General features: G+C 49.3%; 1 protein-coding gene across 4 annotated transcripts in view; it reads right to left on the minus strand.

Annotated features, from left to right (window-relative positions):
* Positions 1-24,309, minus strand: part of GPR157 (G protein-coupled receptor 157) — a 41,615-nt gene extending 17,306 nt beyond the window's left edge. For 3 of the 4 annotated variants that reach the window (XR_010321282.1, XR_010321281.1, XM_064281223.1), the window contains exons 1-3: positions 23,927-24,309; positions 4,246-4,459; positions 272-466 (exon numbers count right to left, since the gene is read on the minus strand). Coding sequence is in view for 2 of the 4 variants with exons in the window: in XM_064281223.1 (XP_064137293.1) it covers positions 272-466; positions 4,246-4,459; positions 23,927-24,309 (792 nt within the window). In the remaining 2 variants the exon portion in view is untranslated. The remainder of the gene's footprint in view (positions 1-271; positions 467-4,245; positions 4,460-23,926) is intronic. The other variant, XM_064281224.1, reaches the window with a different exon arrangement.
* Positions 24,310-24,883: the final 574 nt, after the last annotated feature.

The raw sequence follows: 24,883 nt of genomic DNA on the forward strand, positions 1-24,883 counted from the left end.
GACCCAGGATCAGTCAACTCTCCCGAGGCTAATCCTAGACCATTGGAGAGCACCCGGCCCTAGGAATGTGCTAGAGCCCCAAGCATCTCCACATCATCTCTCCAAGGCCCCCCTCTAGAGATGCCGTAAGCGCACGCTTCACTGTCTTCGCAGGGTGGGAGGGCACAGCAGAGCTGACCACTCTCCAGCACCATGTAAGCCGGCTCGTTGGGGCGTAGCACCCCACTGCTGCCAATACCACAGTACAGCAGGGCCAGGAAGGCAGACCTACATGCAGAACGACCAGCACTGGTGTGCTCACAGCTGGGGAACCGCACAGTGTCAGGATGAACCGCACGGTGCTCCAGACCCGCAGGCAGATGAAGATGAGTGGGATGAGGACCAGTTTCTTATCAGCCACAGAGGTGCAGCGCTGCCTGCGGTGTGCGTCGGAGAGGATAGGCCGGTACTCGGAGAGCGCCGCGTGCTGTGCAGGGGGACAAGGGCAGGCCTGAGTGGACAGAAGGTGGCCCTAGCCACATGCACCCGGGCACCCAGCTGTTCTCTGGCCCTTGACATGGCCCAAGAAGGGGACGCACCGAATGAATCTCAAGGATGCACCCATGCCTTTCCCATCTGCACACTGGTAAGTCCCAATTCAGGTCTCCAGCCCAGACGCTACCCCTGGGCTCCTGACTCATAGACACCTTGCCCACCCACATCTCCACGAGGATGCCGCAAGGATGTCCTACCTTTCCCATGTCCATAACCAAGCACCTGACCTTGACCCTAAGCCCACTACACCTTCCCGGTCTCAGTGAATGGGAACTCCACCCTTCCAGTTGCCTGGGCAACAAACTCAGGAGTCATCTTTGATGCTTCTCTTCTTTCTCACAGCCCACATCCAACCTACAGGCATGTGTGCTGGCGGCTACCTTCAAATCAGACCCAGAATTGGGACACTCTTGTCTATGTCACCACCCGGGTCCATGCCACCATCACCACTTCTCTGGGTCACTGCAATTTCTTCTTAACTGGTCTCCCTGCCTCACCCTTACCAGCCCTGAATCTCTTCCTTACTGGCCTATTCTCAGTCCAGAAGCAGCATGGTTCCTTTAAAAATTAAGTCGGACCAAATTAGTCCTCCATGCAGGACCCTTCAAAGGCTCCTGTTTTCCACATTCCTTACAAGATCCCATAGGGGCCAACCTCACTCTAGCTCTGACCTCATTCCTGCTGTTCTGCCTGTCTTTACTCCAGCCACACTGGCCTCCTCGTTACTCTCTAAACATGCCTCAGGACCTTTGCACCGGCTGTTCCCTCTACCTACAATGCCCTTCCACATTCATCTACACTGCTCACTGCCTCGCCCCCAAGTCTTTGCTCAAACATCGCCTTCTCAATGAGGGCTACCTCGACAGCCCTATTTAAACGACGAGGCGGTTCCCAGACAATCACATCCCTGTGCCCGGCTCTGTATTGGGTTTGTTTTACACAGTTCTTACCATCCTTGATTATACTCTGTCTTCTGTGCCTGTTTATCATGCTTAGTGCATACAATTGCCCTCCTCCAGAATACAAGCTCCCTAGGATAAGGGCCTGTTGGGCTCCCAATCCCCAGAACAGTCTGCCCCACAGGAGGGGCTCAGTCAACAGCTGTGTAGAGAACTCTGCTGCCAAAGGGGAGCACCATCAGCCTTGGCCTTCTCCTGCTCCTGGGCAAGTCCTTCAGCAAGAGGAAGGAGGAAGCACCTGGATTTTTACAAACACATGAAACAACTCATAACAAAGATGTATTTTTCAGCCTGGTACATGTGTCCCAGACATTGAAGTCCAGGTGGGGAGGACCCCAAGTCGTTCAGCTGACACTTGGTGTCCGAATGAACCAGATGCCTTGGCACCCCTGAGCACCCAAGCTTCTGAGACATGACACACCTGCTCAGAGCACCTGCCCCTCCTCAGGGCCTCTTGCAGCAGCCCAGAGAGCTGATGCCCCTGTCCCCCAGTCCCTTTCAGAGCTGGTGGGGGCGGGGGAGCTGGCACTAGCTTGGGCTGCTGGGTCACTCTTCAGAGCAAAGCCTGCTCCCAAACCAAAAAAAAAAAAAACCAAACCCAGTGCCGTCGAGTTGATTCCGATTCATAGTGACCCTACAGGACAGGGTAGAACTGCCCCATAGAGTTTCCAAGGGGTGCCTGGCGGATTCAAACTGCTGACCCTTTGGTTAGCAGCCGTAGCACTTAACCACTACGCCACCAGGGTTTCCAGCCTGCTCCCAGCTCCTTTATTTTTAGCTCTCCTTCCAGCAAGAGGCAGGGAACAGCATGTACATTCTTACCTCCCTGCCTGCTGGTGTTGTTGGGTACTGTCGAGTTGATTTCAACTCACAGTGACCCCATGTGACAGAGTAGATCTTCCCCATAGGGTTTTCTAGGCTGTAATCTTTAGGGAGGCAGGCTGCCAACTCTTTTTCCCACAGAGCAGCTGGTGGGCTCAAACCACCAAGCTTTTGGTTAGCAGCTGAGCGCTTAACCGTTGTGCCATCCAGGCTCCCTCCCTCCCCACTAGGCCTTGTTTTTCTTGCAGAGCTGTAACAGGGGGTCCATTCCCACATGCAGGGGTCAGCCTGACAGGCACAGTCCCCCAGCTTCCCACCCTGTGGGGACTGGGGCGAAAAAGAAGATACATAAGGGTACTTCGAGGGGGCAGTCCTGGACAGAGCCTGGCAGAGCTCCCAGGAGCCTGGATCCTTCCCTGGGCAGTAGAAAGCAGGAGGAGCAGGGATGGGCACTGTGTCCCAGGCCATCAGGGAAAATGTGCCAGAAGACAAGAGTAATTGCAGACCGAGTATAAGTCCTGATGGACACTAGAGCAGCAACTCCACCCAGCTAGAAGAGGGCTGCAGGGCTGGGGGGGGGATCAGTTCATTTCCGTGTCAAAAGAGAACCGGGACTCCCGCCTGGAGAAGCACAGGGAGGGGACGAGGTGTCCTGACGGCACAGACAGCTGCTGGAGGGAGCATCCTCTGAACTCAGGAACAGCTGCAGAGCCAAAAGTACACCCTGAAAGACCGGACATACCTTTCTACAGTTTCAGCCTCTGCAGACTCAGGTGGCAATAGAAACTCAGGGGAGCTCACCAGCAAGCCTGCAGAGCTGAGCTTGCAAGCCTCATTCAGGGCATCCCATCTGAACCTCTCTGACCAGGCACCTGCTACCTTTTGTCTTTTCTTATAATTCCTTTCGCCATCTGCCTCTCTCCGGGAGGGCGGGACCCACATCTGACTCCATGGTAAACACACACTGTGCTTTTGTATGCAGAAGACACTCAATAAAAATGTATCAGCTGCGTGGCCAGGTGGATCAGTGGGTGGATTCATCAAAGGCCTTTTGGGTAGTAGTTTGCCTGTGACTAGAAGGAAGCCCAGGTTACATCGGCAGAGCTGGCAGAACAAGGAACAATCTGGCCAAATTATAAGAGGAAAACCACTCTTTCTTAGACTTCCTGGCAGCCCAGCCTATGGATCTATGAATTCCTGGGTGCCTGAAAAGTCTACCACTTATTAAAAACCAGTTGCCACTGAGGCAATTCCAACTCATGGCGACCTCATGTGTCAGAGTAGAATTGTGCTCCATGAGGTTGGTTTTCAGTGGCTGTTTTTCGGAAGTAGATTGCCAGGCCTTTCTTCTGAGGCACCTCCGAGCTCAGACCTCTAGCCTTTCTGTTAACAGCTTAGTGCAGTAACTGTTTGCACCACCCAGGGACTCCCTACCATTTATTATGTAATGTTAATGGCCAAGGGTAAATAGGTGAGTTATTTGCATCGCTGATAAATTCCACAGTCCTTCCTTCTCAGGGGTATCTCAGGTCAATTTTGGGATACATTCTCACCTTTCATCTAAATTCCTTTCAAGTTTAAGTATGTGCTGCAGTCTGTCCACCAGGAGGCAGTAGAGGGCTGTGGCCGAGGGCACAGAGTCTGAGAGCAGCTCACTTCTGGGGAGCTGCTTGAGTCTGGAAACCCAAACACCCAGTACCGTCTGGGCAGGCCCCTTAATCCCTGTAAGCTTCAATTTCCCCATCTACAAATAGAGGGATAACAGGACCCGGCTCCTGAGAGGGCTGTGAGCAAATGAGACAACCTGTGTAATAAAGTATGTAGTCACTCTGGCCTGTTACTAGTTCTGTCCCCACAGACACGGCCTGTCCTCTAGGGTGGCCGACCCTGCACCTCTGTGGGTTCCCCAGGGCTGCCATGGCACACCTACCGCCCTGTTAATGTGCTTCTTGATGAGGATGTAGATCACAGGCAGTGTGACGTAGGCCAGTAGCTCCCACAGCTTCCCAGTCAGCAGCATCCACAAGGCGCGGTCCTCAGCCTCCAGGTCAATCCAGCACCAACCCACAGAAACATCCGAGGCATCGTAGCCAATCTTCTTCAGCGAGACGGCGGCCACAGTGATGGCCAGAGGAACCCCCCAGCTGAGGAATACAAGCAAAAGGGAGCACTGAGGCCAGGCTAAGGCTTCTAGCAAAATAAAAAAATAAAATAACCCCAAACCGAACACAATGTTATCAAATCGATTCCAGCTCACAGTGACCCCAGGTGTTACAGGATAGAACTATGCTCCATAGGGTTTCAAGGCGGTGATCTTTATGGAAGCAGATCACCAGGACTTTCTTGCACTGTGCTGCTCGGTGGGTTAGAACCATCAATGGTTAATAGTTCAGTGCAAACCGTTTGCACCACACAGGGACCTAGCAAAAAACCAGCAAGGGCAGAAACCACTAGTGATACTCTTTAGAGAGGGAGAGCCATTCCCTCCAAAGCCCAGATCAGACAATGTCCCTAGAAAATAAAAAGAGGCAGATATCCTCAACCCACTGACTCAGGAAGGTGGAGCAAAGGAGACTCATGTCACCTGGTCCCAGCTCAGCTGTGCCCAAGACTTGCCACGCCCACTCTACCAGTGTCCAGTAAGGGAACTCGGGGGTCCTGGCCTCCTGTCTGGACACTGTCACAACCCCCAGGAGGCCTGGTTCTAACTTAGAGTTCCACGACTCCTCAGAGGTTCACACTGGAGTGTGTGCACAGGGCTGCCTGGCTCCCACCACAGCCCAGGGGCCCGTGCACCGGCACGAGCAGGTAAACACCAGCCTGCACACCCACTCATCCACATCCCATGGACAGCCAGCCCCGCTGGCCAGCCCCAGGCCTAGGGATGCACACACTGGTGGCTCAGGTGGTTTGGGTAGGGGATTCCAAGCACCTGCAGCATGATCTAGGAGAGGGATCGTGGGCTTTGGGTGGGCTCATCCCCTCAGCCCTGAGGACTACTGATCCTACGGGGAGCAGGTGTAGCTGGTAAGGGCCAAAAGCATAAAGCTCAGGAAAGGGTCCCCTCAGCCCCCTCCGAGGGCAGTCCTGGGCTCAGCTTTCTGGCACTCCCACCCCACGACCCCACAGCCAGGATTAGGTCCAAGCCTGGGCCCCTTCTCAATGGTCCCTGCACCACTCCCCTCCTTACCTAGTACCAGCGGCTATCGAGTCAATTCTAATTCATGGTGACCCCATGTACATCAGAGTAGAACTGTGCTCCATAGGGGTTTCAGTGGCTGACTTTTTAGAAGTAGATCAACAGGCCTTTCTTCCAAAACACCTCTAAAAACCACTGCCATTGAGTCGATTCCAACTCATAGCCACCCTATAGGATAGAGTAGAACTCTCCTATAGGGTTTCCAAGGAGTGGGTGGAGGATTCCAACTGCTGGCCTTCTGGGTAGCAGCCGAGGTCTTAACCACTAGACCACCAGGGCTCCAAAGCACCTCTGGGTGGGCTCAAACCTCTAACCTTTTGGTTAGCAGCCAAGCATGTTAACTGTTTGCACCACCCAAGGACAATGTCCCACAATGGGGTGCTTCAGTGGTAGAATCTCACCTTCCATGTGGAAGACCCAGGTTTGATTCTTGGCCAATGCACCTGCTGTACAGCTACTACCTGTCTGTCAGGGGAGGCTTGGTTGTTGCTATCATTCTGAACAGGTGTCAGCAGAGCTTCTAGACTAAGATGGACTCGGAAGAAAGGCCTGGTGCTCTACTTCCAAAAATCAGCCAATGAAAACCCTATGGATCACAAATGGTCCAATCTGCAACCAGTCATGGGGATGGCATGGGACCAGGCAGCATTTTGTTCCTCTGTGCCAGGGGTTGCCATGAGTCTCCTCCTTACAAAACAGCTTAAACTGGCCAGGGGGGACAGACACTGCTCTGTTGGGCTCCTGTGAGAGGCTATAGAGGAACAGGTAAGAGCTTGGATTGCTGGGTCCAAATCTAAACTCTGCCCCAGCTGGGCAAGTTAGTCAACCTCAAGGCATGATGAGGATAACAGTACCTATCACAGAGAATCTCCATGGGTCATTCTGAGGTTAATGAGTTAACACACGTGCAGTGCACAGACCCATGTCCAGTAAGCCTGTCAAATATGCAGGTGTCACTACTATTACAACCGTTGTTATTAGAGAGGGTGTCTTGATGCCCCAAGATTCAGGACACAGTAGAGGCACCAACACTACGGGAGGCCTCTGTGCATTTCTGCCTCCAGGAAGAGGACACAAGTGACTATGTCATGAGTCCTTGGGCGGTCCAAACGGTTCATGCTCTCGTCTGCTAACCAAAACAGAGGTTCCAGTCCACCTGGAGGCACCTCGGAAGGAAGACCTGAAGGTCTGCTTCCAAATATTCAGTCACTGAAAATCCTATGGAGCACAGCTCTACTCTGACACACAGGGGGTCGCCATGAGTCAGAATGGGGTCCACAGCAGTTGGTTTGCCTACGTCATACAGAGGTCAGTGTCCCGGAGAACCAAGCAGTATGTAATCAGGAATCCAACTGTCATATCAGCAATAAGGTACGTAGGTCAGCTCCTGTTTATAGTCTGGGAGCTCTGTGTTATGAAATATTGGCTCATTCTTACAGAACGGTGTAGAAGAACAAGATCAATTCTCCATGTTAATCACCAGACTGGGCTAGGTGAAGTACTGTGTTTTGATAAGACCCTCCCAAGTGCTGCAGGACTGGTGGAGGGTAGAAGGTGGGAGGACAATGAAAAGGAGACCATCTTACAAAGCGTATGAAGCTTCTAGAACCCAGGGCTATGTTTGACGTTCCTCTCTCCCCTCTGCAAGGACACTCAGGAGTGCAAGGAGAAGCCACATCTCAGCGGCTGCTCCTCAACAGCCCGGATGTAGGAAGCAACTTGTCCTCTTTGAAGTCATAAAGGCACAGAAGTGGGAAAGAAACACAAAAGTGAAAGGATCATGAGGAAGGTACCAGGTTACACTCAGGAGTTTGTCTACTTTAAATGCTTGTTCTGTGCAAAGTTATCTATTTGATAAGTTAATATAACATATTGTCAAACTGTTTCATTTTAATAAAGGGCTGCTAACTGAAAAGTTAGAGGTTCAAGTCCACCCAGAGGTGTCTTGGGAGAAATGCCTGGTGATCTACTTCTGAAAAACCAGCCATTGAAAACCCTACAGGGCACAGTTCTACTCTGACACGCATGGGGTCACCAGAGTCGGAATCTACTCAATCAAAAAACAAAAAACCAAACCCGATGTCATCGAGTCAATTCTGACTCATACTCAAAAAAAAAAAAGCAACTAGTTATTTTGAAAACTCATGCTGACCCGGGATATGCCACAGCTAGGAGCCCTGGTGGCACAAACGGTTAAGTGCTTGACTGCTTACCAAAAAGATAGCGGTTCGAACCTGCCCAGTGGCTCTGTGAGAGAAAGACCACTCAATCTGTTTCCATAAAGATTACAGCGGGAAAACCCTATGTAGGCAATTCGACTCTGCCGTACGAGGTTGCTGAGAGTCAGAATCAACTCGACAGCACCTGGCAACAACAACATGAGCTCTGGGAGGGCAAAGGCCCAGATGGTTCTTCCTCAATCTCCGGCATCTAGAACAGTGCCTGGCACGTGGTAGGGGCAAAAAGAGGGCCCGCTGAATGAATAAATGAACAAAGGAATAAAAGAAAGAAGTCTGGATCAAGTGACAGAGGCAGCGTCCCCGATTCACGCCTCAAATACCCACTGCAAGACAAGTATTGAAGAGCAAGCACGAGGTTTTCAAAGGGCTGAAACGGCAATCCTAGAGCTGTGTGTCATTTCTCGTTGCTTGAGGGCTTACAAGATTCCTCCAGGAAATTCCGGGAAGGGGTGAAGCGCCGCATGTGAAGAAAGCGAGGATGGAGCTGACTCTCGCGATGAGTACAGCACCCCCTGCAGGCTGGGAGGGAGAACACAGCTGGGCAAGGCTGGTGGGAGGAGCACCACTCACAGTAGTCCCCGAATTCCTTCCTTCCCCCTTCCTCAGCATTCTGATTGCCCCTACAGGAAACACAGCCCCACACTTTATAACTTCAGGCTTGTAGTACTAAAGAAACATATTTCCTCTGCATTGTGTAGGAAATGGCCAGAAAAAAATAACGAGCAGACAGAGAGCGTTGAAAGGTCAAGAATGTGCGTTTGGGCCTTACACCAATGCTCACTGCAGCACTTTTCACAATAGTCAAAAGGCAGAAACAACCGAAATGTCTACCCACAGACGAATGGATAGAGTAGAACCACCCCACATGGTTTCCAAGGAGCGACTGGTGAATTCCAAATGCCGATCTTTTGGTTAGCAGCTGTAGTTCTTAACCACTGCACCACCACGGCTCCAATGGAATATTACACAGCCATAAAGAGAAATGGTGTCTTGATACATGCCACAATATGGATGAACCTAGAAAACATCATCCTGAGCGAAATAAGCCAGTCGCAAAAGGACAAATACTGTAGGATCTCACTTACATGAAATAAGCAAATATATGGAAACCCTAATGGTATAGTGGTTAAGTGCTACGGCAGCTGATCAAGAGATCAGCAGTTCAAATCTGTCAGGCACTCCTTGGAAACTCTATGGGGCAGTTCTACTCTGTCCTTATAGGGTTGCTATGAGTCGGAATCGACTCGATGGCAGTGGGTTTTTTTGTTTTTATAGAAACCAAAAATTATTAGTTGTTACCGGGGTGGGAAGGAAGGGAAAAAACTTAGGGGGTGTTATGTATTGAATTGTGTTCCCCCAAAATATGTGTTTTAAATCCTAACTCCTATACCTGAGGTTATAATTCCATTTGGGAATGGGTTTTCTTTGTTATGTTAATGACGCAGTATTAGTATAGGGTGTGTCTTAAATTCATCTCTTTTGAGATATAAAAGCAGAGAAGGGGGAAGACAGATGCCAAGCCACTCGCAGACTGGGGAGGAACAAGGACTTCCTCCAGAGTGGACAGAGAGAGAAAGCTTTTCCCTAGAGCCAATGCTCCGAATTCAGACTTCTAGCCTCTCACTGTAAGAAAATAAATTTCTATTTCGTAGAGCCACTCCTTTGTGGTCTTTCTGTTATAGCAGCACTAGATAACTAAGACAGGGGGCAGTGAGTTTATGTTAATGGTGGTGGAATACTTCAGAAAAGGATAGTGACAAAGGTTGTGCAACATGAAGAATGTAATCAATGTCACTGAATTAGACATGGGGAAATTGTTCAATCAGTGAAGGGTTTGTTGGGTATATTTTCACCATCAATTAAAAAAAAAAAAGACAAAATTGTCAGATTATCTAATGGAGTGAACGTTTTAGAGGAGTTAAAAAAAATAAAAAGAATGTGAGCTTGATCAGCAGGGAGTTGTTGTTTGAACTTGGGCACTGATGGCAGCCACCTTGGGGCTGGAAGCCTGGTGGGAGGTATTTAAGTGGGAGGTGGTGAGAAGAGCCAGAATCACAAAGCTGGTGGGAATGGGGTGGGAGGAATGCTCTCATAATCCCGTAAAGCAGGATCGACCAGACTCGGGACTTATAAATAGGACCAGCAATGTATGCATGAGTTACAGGCTCTCCAGAAAGAAGATGTATATATGCATGTGTGTATGTACGCACATATGTATGTATTTGCGTACATACACACGTACATACAATAGAAGTTTATTATACATTTTACTGATAGAAAGGATGTGTAACACACACTTTACAAATAAGACTAAAACACACAATACTCCTTATTGTAAATTCCATATGGCCAGTTGATTCTTATTGAGTGCTTCCCATGATTTTTGATGATCTCTGGTATCTAAAGCCAGCCTATGGTTGAAATTAGCAATTGAAAGTTCTACAGATGATTGTTGGCTGACGTTTTTGTTTACCTTAACAGGAAAGATGAAAGTGAAATAAGGAAGGCATAGAGGACAAGATGTATGCTGGAACCTCCTTCGTTCGTCAGTGACATGGACAACTTTTGTGCTGAAGCTGATAATAGCTTTCAAACACCGGAAGCATATTTACTGAATTCGTTCTGCCCTATGATACTGCCTCTTCTCACCACCTCCCACTTACATACCTTTCCACCTGGTTTCCTACCCCAACATGGCTGTCATCCCTGCTTAAGTTCAGAGATGTAACTTAAAAGTAATGCTTTTAAATTTTATCTGTATTTTTAAGCATGTTCTCCATTGCTTTCTTAAGTCTAGACCAGAGGTCCGGTAAACTATAGATAGCCCTCACACCAAATCTGGCCCAAGGTCTGTTTTTTTTTTTAAATAAAGTTTTATTGGAACACTGACAGAACACAGCCACATTTGTTCATTTACATATTGTCTAGGAGCCCTGGTGGCACAGTGGTTAAGAGCTTGGCTAGTAACTCGAAAGGGCAGCAGTTTGAACCCATCAGCTGCTCTGTGGGAGAAAGATGTGGCAGTCTGCTTCCATAAAGATTTATAGCCTTGGAAACCCTACAGAGCAGTTCTACTCTGCTCCAATGGGTTCCACAGGGTCACTATGAGTCAGAATCAACTTGATAGCAACAGGTTTGGGTTTGGTTTATGGCTTTGAAGGAGCCTGTATGGCATAAGTAGTTTGCAATTGGCTGCTATCCAAAAGGTTAGTGGTTTGAACCCACCCAGCAGCTCCACAGAAGAAAAGTTCTGGCAATCTGCTTCCATAAAGATTACAGCCAAGAAAACCCTATGGAGCAGCTCTGCTCTGGAACACATGGGGTTGCCATGAGTCAGAGGCTGACTTGACAACAACAACATAGCTGCTTTTGTGCTACAACGGCAGAGCTGAGTAGCTGTGACAAAGATTGTATGGACCACAAAGCTGAAAATGTTTACTCTTTGGACCTTTACAGTAAGTTTGCTGAACGCTGCTCTATACAATCAACAAAACATTACATCAAACCCTGATTTATAGTATCTGCCAATTTCCATGGTGTAAATACTCCCACCATGGCTGATTTCAAGCCACCAACATACATAGTTGGGAATAGATGTGCAGTAGGACACCATTCTACCGTATTTCCACCATGCAGACGCAATAACCGGAAAAACCAAACCCACTGCCATCAAGCTGATTCCGACTCATAGCGGCCCTATAATAGGACAGAGTAGAACTCCCCAGATGTAAATAACCTCTTTTTTTAGTATTTATTACTTTTTAAAAAAAATATAATTTACCCTGGTGGTATAGTAGTTAAGGGTCAGCTGCTAACCAGTTCTACTCTGTCCCATAGGGTCACTTTGCATTGGAATCAACTCGACAGCAAGGGGCTTATAAATAATGTAATTTTTAATAATGGTTATGTTTAACAATTAACTCACAAAATTTCCAAAAATTTAACAATAGTGTCTTGCAAGTTGGCTTCAGCACCCCACTGGACAGGGGAAGTAAAGGATAAGGAGCTGAAGGTGCCCCAGGTTCTGAGCCTACAGGTTGAAGAGAAAGTCAGTATTCTTGGTAGCATCAGAGGAATAAGAGGAACCTGTTCTCTGGCCAGGTTGTCACCCCGAGGGGTTGTTGTTACCTGCCGTAGTCATCCCTGGACCCATGTCAACCCCATGCATAATGGAACAAAAAGCTGCCAGGTGTTGCGCCATCCCCACGATCAGTGAGAATTAGACCGTTGTGTTTTTAATGGCTGAATTTTGGAAGTAGATCGCTAGGCTTTTTTTCCTAGTCTGTCTTAGTCTGGAAGCGCCGCTGAAAACATACAGCATCGTAGCCACACACAAGCCTTCACTGATAGTCGGGTGGGTGGTGGCCGTACATGAGATGCACTGGCCAGGAATCAACCCTGGGTCTCCCGCATGGAAGGTGTGAATTCCACCACTGCCTCCACTCCGCAGGGTAAAAACCAAAAAAGCCAAACCCATTGCTGTGGAGTCAACTCCAACTCATGGCGACACTATGTGCTGCAGAGTAGAACTGTGTGCCATAGGGTTTTCATAGCTATGGCCTTTTGGAAGCAGACAGATTGCCAGGGCTTTGTTCCAAGGCACCTCTGGGTGGGTTTGAACTGCCAACCTTTTGGTTAGAAGCCTAGCGCTTAACCGTTTGCGCCACCCAGGGCCTCCTCCCTAAGGGGTAAATGGTGTTAATATGGCAAGCACTCCACAAAGACATGTGTGACATAATTCCTACTTTCCAAAAGTATATACTTCAACTTTCTGACATATACCACCTAACGCTTCTTTTCCCTCCAAAAAAAAAAAGACCACCAAGCAAAAACTAAAGTCAGAACAAGTAAGATATAGCTTATTAAGAGCCCACGTGAAAAAGACTAAGGGATATAGCTGATGACAACCTAGAAGCTCTTGTGGTCCGAGGGGCATTGTGGGGGCGCCCTGATGCTGGGATGCCCAGATGTGGGTAGTTGAGAACCACCAACAGTTCGTCCTGCCTGCCTCCAGGTGGACACCTGCGACCACACTCTAACCCTGAGACTGGCAGACTGGTACCAGGGCAAGTCACCTGGGGAGCTACCCTCCAATGTGTCAAGTCTTAAAGAGGTCCCATTAAAAGACAACACACAATACAGGAGAGGTCAGCACAACTGGACCAAACCAAAAGCAGTTTCCTGAATAAACCGAATGCTTCGAAGACCAGAGTAGCAGGGGCAGGGGTCTGGAGACCATGGTTTCAGGGGACATCTAGGTCAATTGGCATAATAAAATCTATTAAAGAAAATATTCTGCCTCCCACTTTGGTGAGTGGCATCTGGGGTCTTAAACGCTAGTAAGTGGCCATCTAAGATGCATCAATTGTTCTCAACCCACCTGGAGTAAAGGAGAACGAAGAAGACCAAAGACATAAGGTAGTTATGAGCCCAAGAGGCAGAAAGGGCCACATAAACCAGAGACTACATCAGCCTGAGACCAGAAGAACTAGATGGTGCCTGGCTACAACTGATATCTGCCCTGACAGGGAACACAGCAGAGAATCCCTGATGGAGTAGCAGAACAGTGGGATGCAGACCTCAAATTCTCATAAAAAGACCAGACTTAATGGTCTGACTGAGACTAGAAGGACCCCAGAAGTCATGGTCCCCAAACCTTCTGTTAGCCCAAGACTGGAATCATTCCCAAAGCCAATTCTTCAGACAGGGATTGGACTGGAGTATAAGACAGAAAAGGATACTGGTGAGGAGTGAGCTTCTTGGCTCAAGTAGACACATGAGAGTATGCGGGCAGCTCCTGCCTGGAGCTGAGATGAGAAGGCAGAGGGGGACAGAAGCTGGCTGAATGGACATGGGTAGAGAGGAGGAGAGTGCTATATCATTAGGGGGTGAGCAACTAGGATTACATAGCAAGGTGTATATAAATTTTTGTATAAGAGACTGACTTGATTTGTAAGCTTTCACTTAAAGCACAACAAAAAAAAATTTTAAAAAGGGGGTTAGGTGGCTGGAAGAAAGGTCAGGAGGCACCCTGTTGTCATGGTTGTTGTTAGTTGCTGCTAAGTCGATTCTGACTCATGGTGACTCCATGTGTTACAGAGAACTGCTCCGTGGGATTTTCTTGGCTGAAATCTTTACAGAAGCAGATCGCCAGGTTTTTCTCCCACAGTACCGCTGGGTGGGTTCAAATCGTCACCCTTTAGGTAAGCAGTCCAGTGCAAACCATTTGCCTCACTTAGGGATGTTGGAGGAGTCCTGCTGGATCCTAAAATGCTCAGGACTGCCAGTGGAAGCTTCCTCAAGAGGCCAGGTGACTAGGTACAGGGGCTCTGAGAAAGGTGGTTGGGCTGCAGTGACGTGGGCTAAAGCAGGTAACCCAGGAGGCCCCGCCTCTCCAAGCCTTTGACTCAGAGACTGAGGGAAAAGCCACAGCAAGGGCTGCTTAGCTGGAGGAAGTGGGAGCGCCACACCCCGAAAAGAACCCCTCAGTTGGAAGGGGTACTCTTGCTTCTCTTGGAGCTGCCTGGGCCTAGTTTCTGACTTGTGTTTGCCCAGAAACTGGGGTCAACCTCCCATGTCCGTGCCCTCCCCCAAGAGGCTTCCTATAAAATATATATATATATATATATATATAATGGGGGGGCGGGGAGTGGAGTGCTCCAGGGCAGGGGATCAAAAATCCTCCCAGAGGCAAACGGATGAATCAAAAAGTTCCCACCCCAACCCCCACTGCACCCAGTCTGGCAGAACTGGGGTTGAGGTGCTGGAGTGCTGGTAAGCTTAGGGGAAGGGTAAGCTGACAAAGAGCCATTCAGATGTCAGGAGCTCCATGCTTCTTGGAACGCGGCTTCTTTGGTTTTTAATTCTCCTTCAGAGAACTGAAACTAGAAGTACCCACGTAGGATGAGCCACAGGCGAGCACGCCATTCTCTGAAGCCTGAATTCCCCGGCATTTGACCAGTGACCTGTCCCCAGAATAGCTGCACTCTGGGCTTAGCCAACACCTTCCCATGGAGATGGATCCCTCGGTGCGTCCAGCTCTGCCCAGCTGGGGATCTTGTGTCATGTGTTCCCGGAACCTCACCCACCAGTTAGCATTAGGGGGACATTACACATCATGCACAAACGGGAGAGATTCACTATGAAGCCATCAACTGATTTTCAAAGAGCTTTTGCCACCTTTCCCCGGCCACGCTCAGCCATCAGATGTCATCCGCACAAAGGGTCTGGAGGTACGGGGCTACTGTCATTTGCCCTGACACTGGATTCCTGTACTTTTTCTCTCCCCAAGGACCTCACTTTTCCTCCAGATCTTTTGGGGTTGGCACCTGCTGGGGGATAAAACAAAGAGGCCTTCCCCCTTTCTGTGCTGGTCTGCGGACTGTGGCCTGTTGAAAGCCTTGAACGTTAACATAACTCAAAATGCGCTTTGAGCACAAAACTATCCTGCAACAATGTGTCAATTGAGAGAACTCTTCGGAAAGCAGGACCCGGAAGGGCCCAGAGGAGAATCCAGCTGCAGTTTGCAAGGGATCACAAGGCACAGGGCAGCCTGGAGGGTCCTTCCCCGGAACAATGGGCACTCATTGTCAAGTGTGTGGGGCAGAGGGATGGGATGTGGATGTGGGAGAAGGTCAAGGAGTCAGCCACTGGGCCAGGCCAGGGGGTCACAGCACAGTATTGGCTGCAGAAGGGGGGAGGATGTGCAAAAAGACACGCTCACACCTGGTACCCGCTTCTGTGGCCTGGCTCTCGTGGGCATCAGGAGGCCAACCCGCAATCACTCAGAGATGCCCTTCCCACCCACCCAGGTTCTGGCAGTGTCTAAGTTTGCCCTCAGGGGAGCGGCGGGTCAGTGGTAGAATTCTCGCCTTCCACACGAGAAACAAGGGTTCAATTTCCAAACGGTGCACCTCATGCGCGGCCACCAGCCGTCTGCCGGTGGGGGTCTGTGTGCTGCTGTAATGATGAACAGGTTCCAACAGTCTCCGGACTAAGATACACTAGGAAGAAAGGTCTGGTGATCTATTTCTGAAAAATCGGCCCATGAAAACCCTAGGGATCACAAGGATCCAACCTGCAACCGAACATGGGGATGGTGCAGGACTGGGCAGCGTTTTGTTCTTTCTGTGTGCTCAGGGTCGCCACAAGTCAGGGCTGACTCGGGGCAGCTGACAACCAGAAGAGCACTGACAGCCGTGGGGTGCCGTTCCTGCAGCAGCTGCATTCATCCCTCATTCAGCCACCGCCTGCTCGGGCCGTGTCCAAGATGGCCCAGCTCTGCCCTGAGGTCTTGTCACCAGCCCCGCGGGCACTCTGGTTTTGGCTTAGAGAACTTTCCCTTCCAAAGCCCACATTTCCCCTTTCCTCTTCATGGGAACTTTCCACTCCCTGCAGGTATTTAATTCTCTTCCAGAGAACTGAAACTAGAAGTACCACACGGGATTAGCCACCAGTGAGCACACGGTTCTCCGAGGCCTGAATTCCCTGGCATTTGTTTAATGACCTGTCCCCAGAATAGTGGCAGCCTGGGTTTACCCAACAACTCCCCACAGAGATGGGTGTGATCTTTATAAAAAGCAGGTCAACATGTCTTTCTCCAGCTGAGCCGCTGGGTGGGTTCAAATCACCAACCTTTCAGTTAGCAGTGGAGCGCTTAACCCTTGCACCACCAAAACTCCTTGGAGATCTATGCTATGCTACCTCAATAGCTAAGATGTGGTAAAGGGACTACCTAAGTACACTGCTTTCCCTTGAACGCTGAATGTTTTCACACAACCTTCCAAAACCAATCTTACTGCCATCCAGTCTAATTCATAGAGACCCTAAAGGACAGGGTAGAACTGCCCCCATAGGGTTTCCAAGGCTATAAATCTTTACAGAAGCAGACTGCCACATCTTTCTCCCACAAAGGGGCTGGTGAGCTCAAACCGCTGACATGTCAGCAGCCGAGCACTTACCCACTGCGCCACAAGCGCTCTTCCACACGATCTTAAAAGGCAATAAAAACCAAAAAAAAGAAAAAAAAATCCACTTCCAAATGCTGTCAAAATCAATTGGTGCTAAAAATCCTTGCAGGTAAAGCTTGAGAAGGATCTGTTTCCATAAAGATTATAGCCAAGAAAACCCTTCTGGGCGATTCTATTCTGTCATATGGGATGACTATGAGACGAAGTCTACTGGGTGGCACCTAACAACAACAACAGCAGCAACAGGATATTTATATAGTCTCAAATATCTCTCAACAAGATACCTATTCATTACAAAAGGAAAAAATAGTAACTTTACAGTGGGGCAACCTGGCAATCATCCCGTTAACCAAGTGCTCAAAGTTAACGTTACCAGTAATAGAACAAATCAAAGTGTCCTGCTACCTGACCCATGGAACAGCAAGAACATGACATGCTATTCTTACCAAGAATACATAACCTGAATCCACAAGAAAACACTGGACAAATCCAAACTGAGGGACGTTCTACAAAATAACTAGACCCAGTTGTACTCTCCAAAACATCAGAGAAACGAAACACAAAAAAGACAAAATAACTAGACTGAAGGCATGAGCTGGGATTTTCTTTTGCTATAAGAAACTTTTTAAGATGACTGACTAAATCTCAATAAAGTCCAAAGAGTATTGTTCAATGTTAATTTCCTACTTTTGGCAAGTGTATGTGGTACAGTCTCTTGGAAATACACACTCAAGTATTTAGGGGCAAGGGGGAATCATATCTGCAATTTAACTCTCAGATAGTTCAGGAAAACAAATTGGGGGAGAAGGTAAAGCTAACGCGGTAAAATGTTAACATTTGGGAAATTGGGAAAATTAAAAATATTGTCAAATTATATCGCAATAAAAAAATTCTTGTCAAGGCCAAGAGACAAGATATAATTCCAAAAGGAGCATTGAACTTAGAGTCAGTCAACACTGGGTTCTAATCCTGAGCCTTCCGCTAAGCTGTGTGGCCTTGGACAAGTCAGGGCCCTTCTCAGAACTAGTCTTCGAGGCTATGAATGTCGGGTAACTACCCTACCCATCTCATAAGGTTACTGTGTTGATCAGATGGGCTTAACGAATGGGTCGGCACATTGCAAACCATTGAGCCAGATGCAGCTCATGACGAAATAGAAATTTCCTGAGGACGAAGTCTAAGCTTCCCTTCTTCTCCCATAAGGAAAAAAAACATCGCCATAAATGGAACCCTTCATAACTGGGCATGGTGTAATAGGAAGGGCCTTAGGGAGCCATGGGAACTTGTGCGTACGCAAGACTCTCTCTCCTTTCTACATGGTTGTAATCAGTTTTACAGATGGCTTTTTTTTTTTTTTACCTAACACTGTACTGTAGCATTTTAAAAACATGGTTTATAGTGTTCACAATCAGTATTTAATAGATGCATAACATCTCAAGGGAGTGGGCTGTAACGTACTGTTACCTTCCTGTTGGACATTTGGGTTGCTTCCAAATTCTTAATATTGTAATGAAGCCACCACAAACTGCTCTGTACACACAGCTTTGTACACAGTTTAGATTATCTCCTTAGACTATATCCCCAGAAATAGGATTACTGGATCAAGGGTCTAAACCAAATACTTTCTAGAAGGATTATTCTGATTTACATGGCAAATAATAATGCAGGAAAATACCTGCTTCACTGGTATTTAGCACATTAGTATTCTGCCTAATTTTTTTTCTTCCAATTTAATGAGGAAATTGTACCTCATTGTTATAACCTGTAGTTTTTTCAGTATTAATGAGTCTAATCTTATCCCCAAGGAGCCCTGGTGGCACAGGGGTTAAGTGTTCGGCTGCTAACGGAAAGGTCAGCGATTTGAACCCACCAGCCACCCCACGGGAGACAGATGTGACAATCTGCTTCTGCAAAGATTTGCAGCCTTGGGAACCCTATGGCGCAGTTCTACCCTGCCCTGTGGTCACTATGAGTTGTGATCAACTCAACTGCAAAGGGTTTAATCTTTTTCCCATATATACTTATCAACTGCTTTTACTGTTCTCTCTGAATATGTCCTTTGCTTATTTACCAGGATATTTTGCGACTATTTTTATCAGCTCATAAAAACTCTTTATAAAATAGAGATAACAACCTTTCATTTTGTCATACTTTAAAATACTTTAATACTGGAAGGTTTAAAGAAGAGGATTGATTTTCAGTGGTTTAAAATGGCTAAACAGTGGACAGATCATATAGTTTCTGGCTAAAGTCAGAACTTCTCACACCAACGGATCCTTCATTAACAATAAACTAATTAATACTCCCAAGGAATATGTTGGTGAGTCCTTTGCAAGATCTTTGGCAGTACATTTGGGGAAGCTGACACAAGTGGTTAAGTGATGGGCTAATTAACCAAAAGTTTGGCAATTCAAACCCACCCAGCGGCACCGCAGAAGATAGGCCTAGTGATCTACTTCCGAAAGGTCACAGCCTTGAAAGCCCTATGGAACAGTTCTACTCTGAACACATGAAGTCACTATGCGTTGGAATTGACTCAACGGCAACTAACAACAATGAGGTCAACAAATGAACTTGTTATACAGGTCTTACCCAATTCCCTTTGACTAGCAAAGTCTGGGTTTAGCACTCAGCTGCCAACCAAAAGGTTGGCGGTTCGAACCCACCCAGCGGGTCCACAGGAGAAAGACATGGTGATCTGCTCCCATAAAGGTAACAGTCTAGAAAACCATACAAGGCAGTTCTACTCTGTCACATGGGCTCACTATGAGTTGAAAATTGACTTGACAGTACCTGACAACAAAACAACAACAGCGAAGTCTGAGTGCTGACTTCTTACAGAGAACTCTGAGGAATGAATTGTCAAACACACTCCCTAGCTTAAATACAGGTAATTTTTTTTTAAAAGAAGTTGGGTGGATCACATTCAACAGACAGGGCGAACAATTCTTTTTCATGGCCAGAAAGGGATACATAGACTTTCCTAGAAGGAAGCTGTTACGGATTGAATTGTCTCCCCTCAAAATGTGTATTAATTTGGCTAGGCCATGATTCCCAGTATTGTGTGGTTGTCCACCATTTAGTGACCTGATGTAATTATCTTATGTGTTGTAAATCCTAATCTCTGTGATGTTAATGGAGCCCTACTGGTGCAGTGGTTAAGAGCTTGGCTGCTAACCAAAAGGTCGGCAGTGGGTCGCTAGAAGTCACAATCCACTCGACAGCAATGGATTTGGTTTTGTTTTGGTATGATGTTAATGAGGCAGGATTAGAGGTAGTTACGTTAATGAGGCAGGATTCAATCTACAGGATTAGGTTGTATCTTGAGTCAATCTCTTTTGAGATATAAAAGAGGCAAAGAGGAGAGGGACCCCCTACCACCAAACAAGAAGAGCCAGGAATGGAGCACATCCTTTGGATCTGGGGTCCCTGCTCTGAGAAGCTCCTAGACCAGGGGAATATTGATGACAAGGGCCTTCCCCCAGAGCTAATGGAGACAGCCTTCCCCTAGAGCTGACACCCTGAATTTGGACTTCTAGCCTTCTAAACTGTGGAAGAATAAATTTTTTGGTTAAAGCCACCCACTTGTGGTATTTCTGTTATAGCGGCACTAGATAACTAAGACAGAATTTGGTACCAGGAGAGTGGTGTGCTGCTCTAATAGATACCTAAAATGTAGAAGCAGTTTTGAAAATGTGAATGGGTAGAGGCTGGAAAAGCTTTAAGGTACCTAATAGCAAAAGCCTAGACTGCCGTGAATAGACTATTGGTGGAATTATGGACATCAGACAGTTCTGATGAGGGCTTGGAAGGAAGTGAGGAGAACTGTAACATCAAGACAACGCAGATGGCGAGAAGCAACAGCAGAGAAACGGCAGCAGCAGGACCAGTAGACTAAATGGTGCAGGATCTGACCCAGGGAGCAAGAGCTCTGACTCCTTTTGGGCAAGAGGCTTCTTGGCTGAGTGGGATGCCTTGTGCACTTATCAGTAGAGCTAGGCTTGCCAATCTGTGGAAGAAGAGAGCTGAGTGCCTTCTGGCTGAGGTTTACTGGCTGAATGGGTTGAGCTACAGAGCTCTGGAACACTTGCCAGAGCAGGGCAGATGCTGGGTGGGCCCAAGAGGCCCAAATGGCTGAGGGCACAAGGGGCTGATAGGGCAAGGGACTGAGAAGCATAAGATGAAGAGACAAGGAGCAGAGGAAGCAGAGCTACCTTGGTCTCAAAGGGTAGGGCCATGACCTCCTCTGTTTCAAAGAGTCAGATCTTCACCAACTCATTTCTGCACTGTGGGGCTGCCGTTCACGAGTGCCAGAGGGATAGGGCCAGATCCACTGCCCAAAGCTGATGGGGTGAGGCTTCCATGCCCAAGGGGCAGAAAAACGGGGACTGCTGGGCCCAGGGGGTAGGGTCGACACTCAGATGAACTAGGAGACTGGGGCCACCCAAATCCGAGGGAACAGAGTTGCCGTCTCAGTAGGCACAGAGGGTGGGGCTGAAACCCAGGGCCAAGGGGTCTCTACCCAGAATCCAGAGAATGTGGCTAATATCCAGAGTCTGGAGGACAGGGTCATTGCCTAAATGGTCTCAGAGAACAGAGAGTTATTCTCAAGCCTTGAGAGCTAATATAATGTGTTCTGCTGACTTGCTTGGTGCCTATTATCTCTTCTTCCCCTCTAATTTCTCCCATTTGTAATGGAAATGTCTACCTTGTGCCTGTCCAGCCCTTGTACTTTGGAAGCAGATAACCTGTATTCTAGATTTCACAAATGAAAAGGAATTTTGCCCCAGGATGGAATTTGGACTTGATTTAGGCTTTGGGGATGAAACGATGGGGTGAATGTGTTTTACATGTGACAAGGACATGAATTTTTAGAGGCCAACGGATGAAATGTTATGGATTAAATTGTGTCCCCCCAAAAATGTATATCAACTTGGCTAGGCCATGATTCCCAGTATTGTGTGGTTGTCTACCATTTTGTAATCTGATGTGATTATTTTATGTGTTGTAAATCCTAACCTCCGTAATGTTAATAAGGCACGATCAGAGGCAGTTATGTTAATGAGGCAGGACTCAATCTTCAGGATTAGGCTGTATTTTGAGTCAATCTCTTCTGAGATATAAAACAGAGAAGCAAGCAGAGAGGAGAGGGACCTCCTACCACCACGCAAGAAGAGCCAGGAGTGGAGAGCATTCTTTGAACCCAGGATCCTGTGCTGAGAAGCTCCTAGATCAGGGGAAGATTGATGACAAGGACCTTCCCTCAGAGCTGACAGAGAGAGAAGGCCTTCCCCTGGAGCTGACGCTCTGAATTTGGACTCTTAGCCTTCTAAACTGTGAAAGAATAAATTTCTCTTTGTTAAAGCCATTCGTTTGTGGGATTTCTATTATTAGCAGCACTGGATAACTAAGAGAGAGGCTTTTCCTATGCATAACAGAAAATCTCCCAAGAGCACTTGATAAGAAGGGAACAGAAGAACTCCTGACTCAGGTTTGTTAATAGTCTTCCTTTTGGACAAGTAGCTGTGCCAGGTTCTCTTGATCATCTAAAAAGCATATTGTATCCAATTTTTTAAAAAGGGACAAGAGTGAAGAGATTCTTGGTAAAAAGAAAAAGATCAAGTCTGGACTCCTCCAGTACAGGTGCACGCAGGTGTGCACGCAGGTTACCCACTACCCATTCCCACCAGCCCCCACCCGCCAGCCCTGCCGTGGATGAGTCTTTGAGGCAGCATCCGGTCAGGTGGGATGCTGCAAAGAGGGGAAAGGTAGCCCTCTTTCTGTTGACCCCTGCAGCATCTGCAGCACTGCTAGAATCACAAAAGTGCCATGTTGACTTCAAGAGAGGAGAAGCAGGTCAGTCGGTTTCCCAGGAACCAGCTGGCCTCTGTTCAGCAGCTCCAAGAGCTGGAGGTCAAATGATTCTTATGAGCTTGCGACCTCATTGCTGTTGTCACCCAGGTGACCTCTCTCTACCAAAGTGCTGACTGTCCTTTCAGTCCTTTGGAAAGTACTCAAGTTTTTAATAGAAGGGACCTATAATTACAGCAGTAGTCAGTGCTCTTAACTGGGGCAAATGAGTCCTAAGATTCCTGCCTGTGGTTCAGCACAGACACCGTGAGATTTTGGCATCTTGAAATTTGGCATCTTTTTATTGCTGTATATATATATGTATGGATACACACACACAAATGCACACACACACATAACACAACGTTTGCCGATTCCACATTTTTCAGGTTTACAGTTTAGCAATATCCATTACATTAACCATGTTGTGCCACCATCACCCATAATCGTTGCCAGAAATTTGGTATCCTGAAGGGGCCAACCTTCTTCCGTGAGGACTCCCTGATGAGGTGTCTCACCTGCCACACAGGTAGGACAGGGCTGGGTTTTCCCTCCACTCAGAGAGACCCCAGCCAGCTTGCTGCCTTCTTCTAAAGCAGCCCTCTGCCACTAACCTCAGTCTTAGAGTTGCTGAATTCTAGGAAGTCAAGATTACCAAGAACAGAAATACAAAGTGACCAGGCATGAAGTCTAGAGGTGAACAAAGGAAAAATTAAAAAAGAGAGAGAGAGAGAGAGAGAATCTTGTATATGTCACAGCTTACCCACTGCCATGGGGTCGATTCCAACTCATTTCACAGCTTAAGAGCTGCATCTTGCGGCCCTTGGAGTGGCTGAACCTGCCACACCCGCTGTGGCAGGGGCTGGAGAGATGGCACCGAATAGGGAGCCTGGCTCTATGGCCTGGGGCAGCCACCTACTCACCTCCCAGCCTGTGGACCAGCGCGTCTCCCATTGGGCAGCAGAGATGGCCGGAGTGCAGTGAAGCACGGGAGAGAGGGCACAAGGTGTCCTCGCCAACTCCGCGGGCCGGGCTCCGAGAGCGAGCACTGACCCTCGCCTGCTGGGGGCTCAGCTGAGGGGTCACCTGGCTCCGGAAAGCTCAGGGATGGGGCAGGCAGAGAAGGGCGCCCTCTGCGGCGGTGTTCGGGGCAAGGCTGGCAGGGAGCCGCTCGCCCAGGGCTGCCCTAGGGGCACGGAGCAGGCACTGCCGCTGAGCGCCTAACCTCGGCGGGGCCACCTTTGGTCTGGGGGAGACGCGGCAGTCGGCGGGAGGCGCAAGCCACAGGAGGGGCCTGGCAGGGGGTCCACCAGGACCGGGGACTCAAGGAGAAGCAGCGCCGCCACCACCCACCTGACGACGTGGAAGGTGCAGAACAGGTGGTCGTACTGGGGTCCGCGCGCAGCGTGCACGATGCTGAGGTACAGGTAGAGGGCGATGGCCACGGTCCAGAAGAAGGAGCTGGTGTTGGCAAAGGTGGAGAGCGCGCCCTGCAGCACGCAGTCCCAGGAGGGCCCCGAGAAGTCCTGCAGTACCCCGTAGAAGTAGGAGGCGGCCGAGAGCAGGTCGGCCAGTGACAGGAAGAGCAGCAAGCGCCGCGCCCGGCTGCGCAGGTCCGGCCACAGGGCGTGCGTGGCCACCAGCAGGCCCGAGCCGAGCGCGGAAAGCGCGCACGAGAGCAGCACCACGACGCGCTCCGACGGCATCACCACCGTGGGCGGCGCGGGCGGCCGCATGGCCGGGCGGGAGCCGAGCGGGCAGGGGCCGCGGTGCCGAGAGGACAGAGTCCGCGCCGCCTGTACGGCCGCCACCGCCGCCGCAGTCTGGGCACCAGGGCGCCAGCGGCCCGCGTCCCGGCGCCCGCCCCGCCTGCGTCCCGCCCCTCCCGGCCCGGGCCCCGCCCCTCCCGGCCCGGGCCCCGCCCCTCCCGGCCCGGGCCCCGCCCCTCGGCCGGCGTCCCCCGCCCCCGCCCCGCCCCCACACACCTTCCAGCCCTACCTACGCCCCCCCACGTCTTAATCCAGATCCCCAACCCCAGGCTCTCCCGACACGCTAACGTCCAGCCCTCACGCCCTGCCCACGCCCTCGCGTCCCACCACCACCCTTCCCCCGGGGGCCGCACACTCCGCCTCTGCGACTCAAGGGCGAGGTCCGGTCGCGTCCCCGCTACCCCTGCTCCTGTCCGGCAACGGGAACGTCCAAATCAGTGTATGTTGTGTTGGATGGGTGGCCGCCTCTTCCTTCTGTACCGAAAATTCCCCGGGAGCGCGGTCCTCACTCCTTAAGCCGGATGGCCGCGTTCGCAGAGGC

The sequence above is a fragment of the Loxodonta africana genome, chromosome 3 (assembly GCF_030014295.1).
Source record: "Loxodonta africana isolate mLoxAfr1 chromosome 3, mLoxAfr1.hap2, whole genome shotgun sequence".
Taxonomy (NCBI): domain Eukaryota; kingdom Metazoa; phylum Chordata; class Mammalia; order Proboscidea; family Elephantidae; genus Loxodonta; species Loxodonta africana.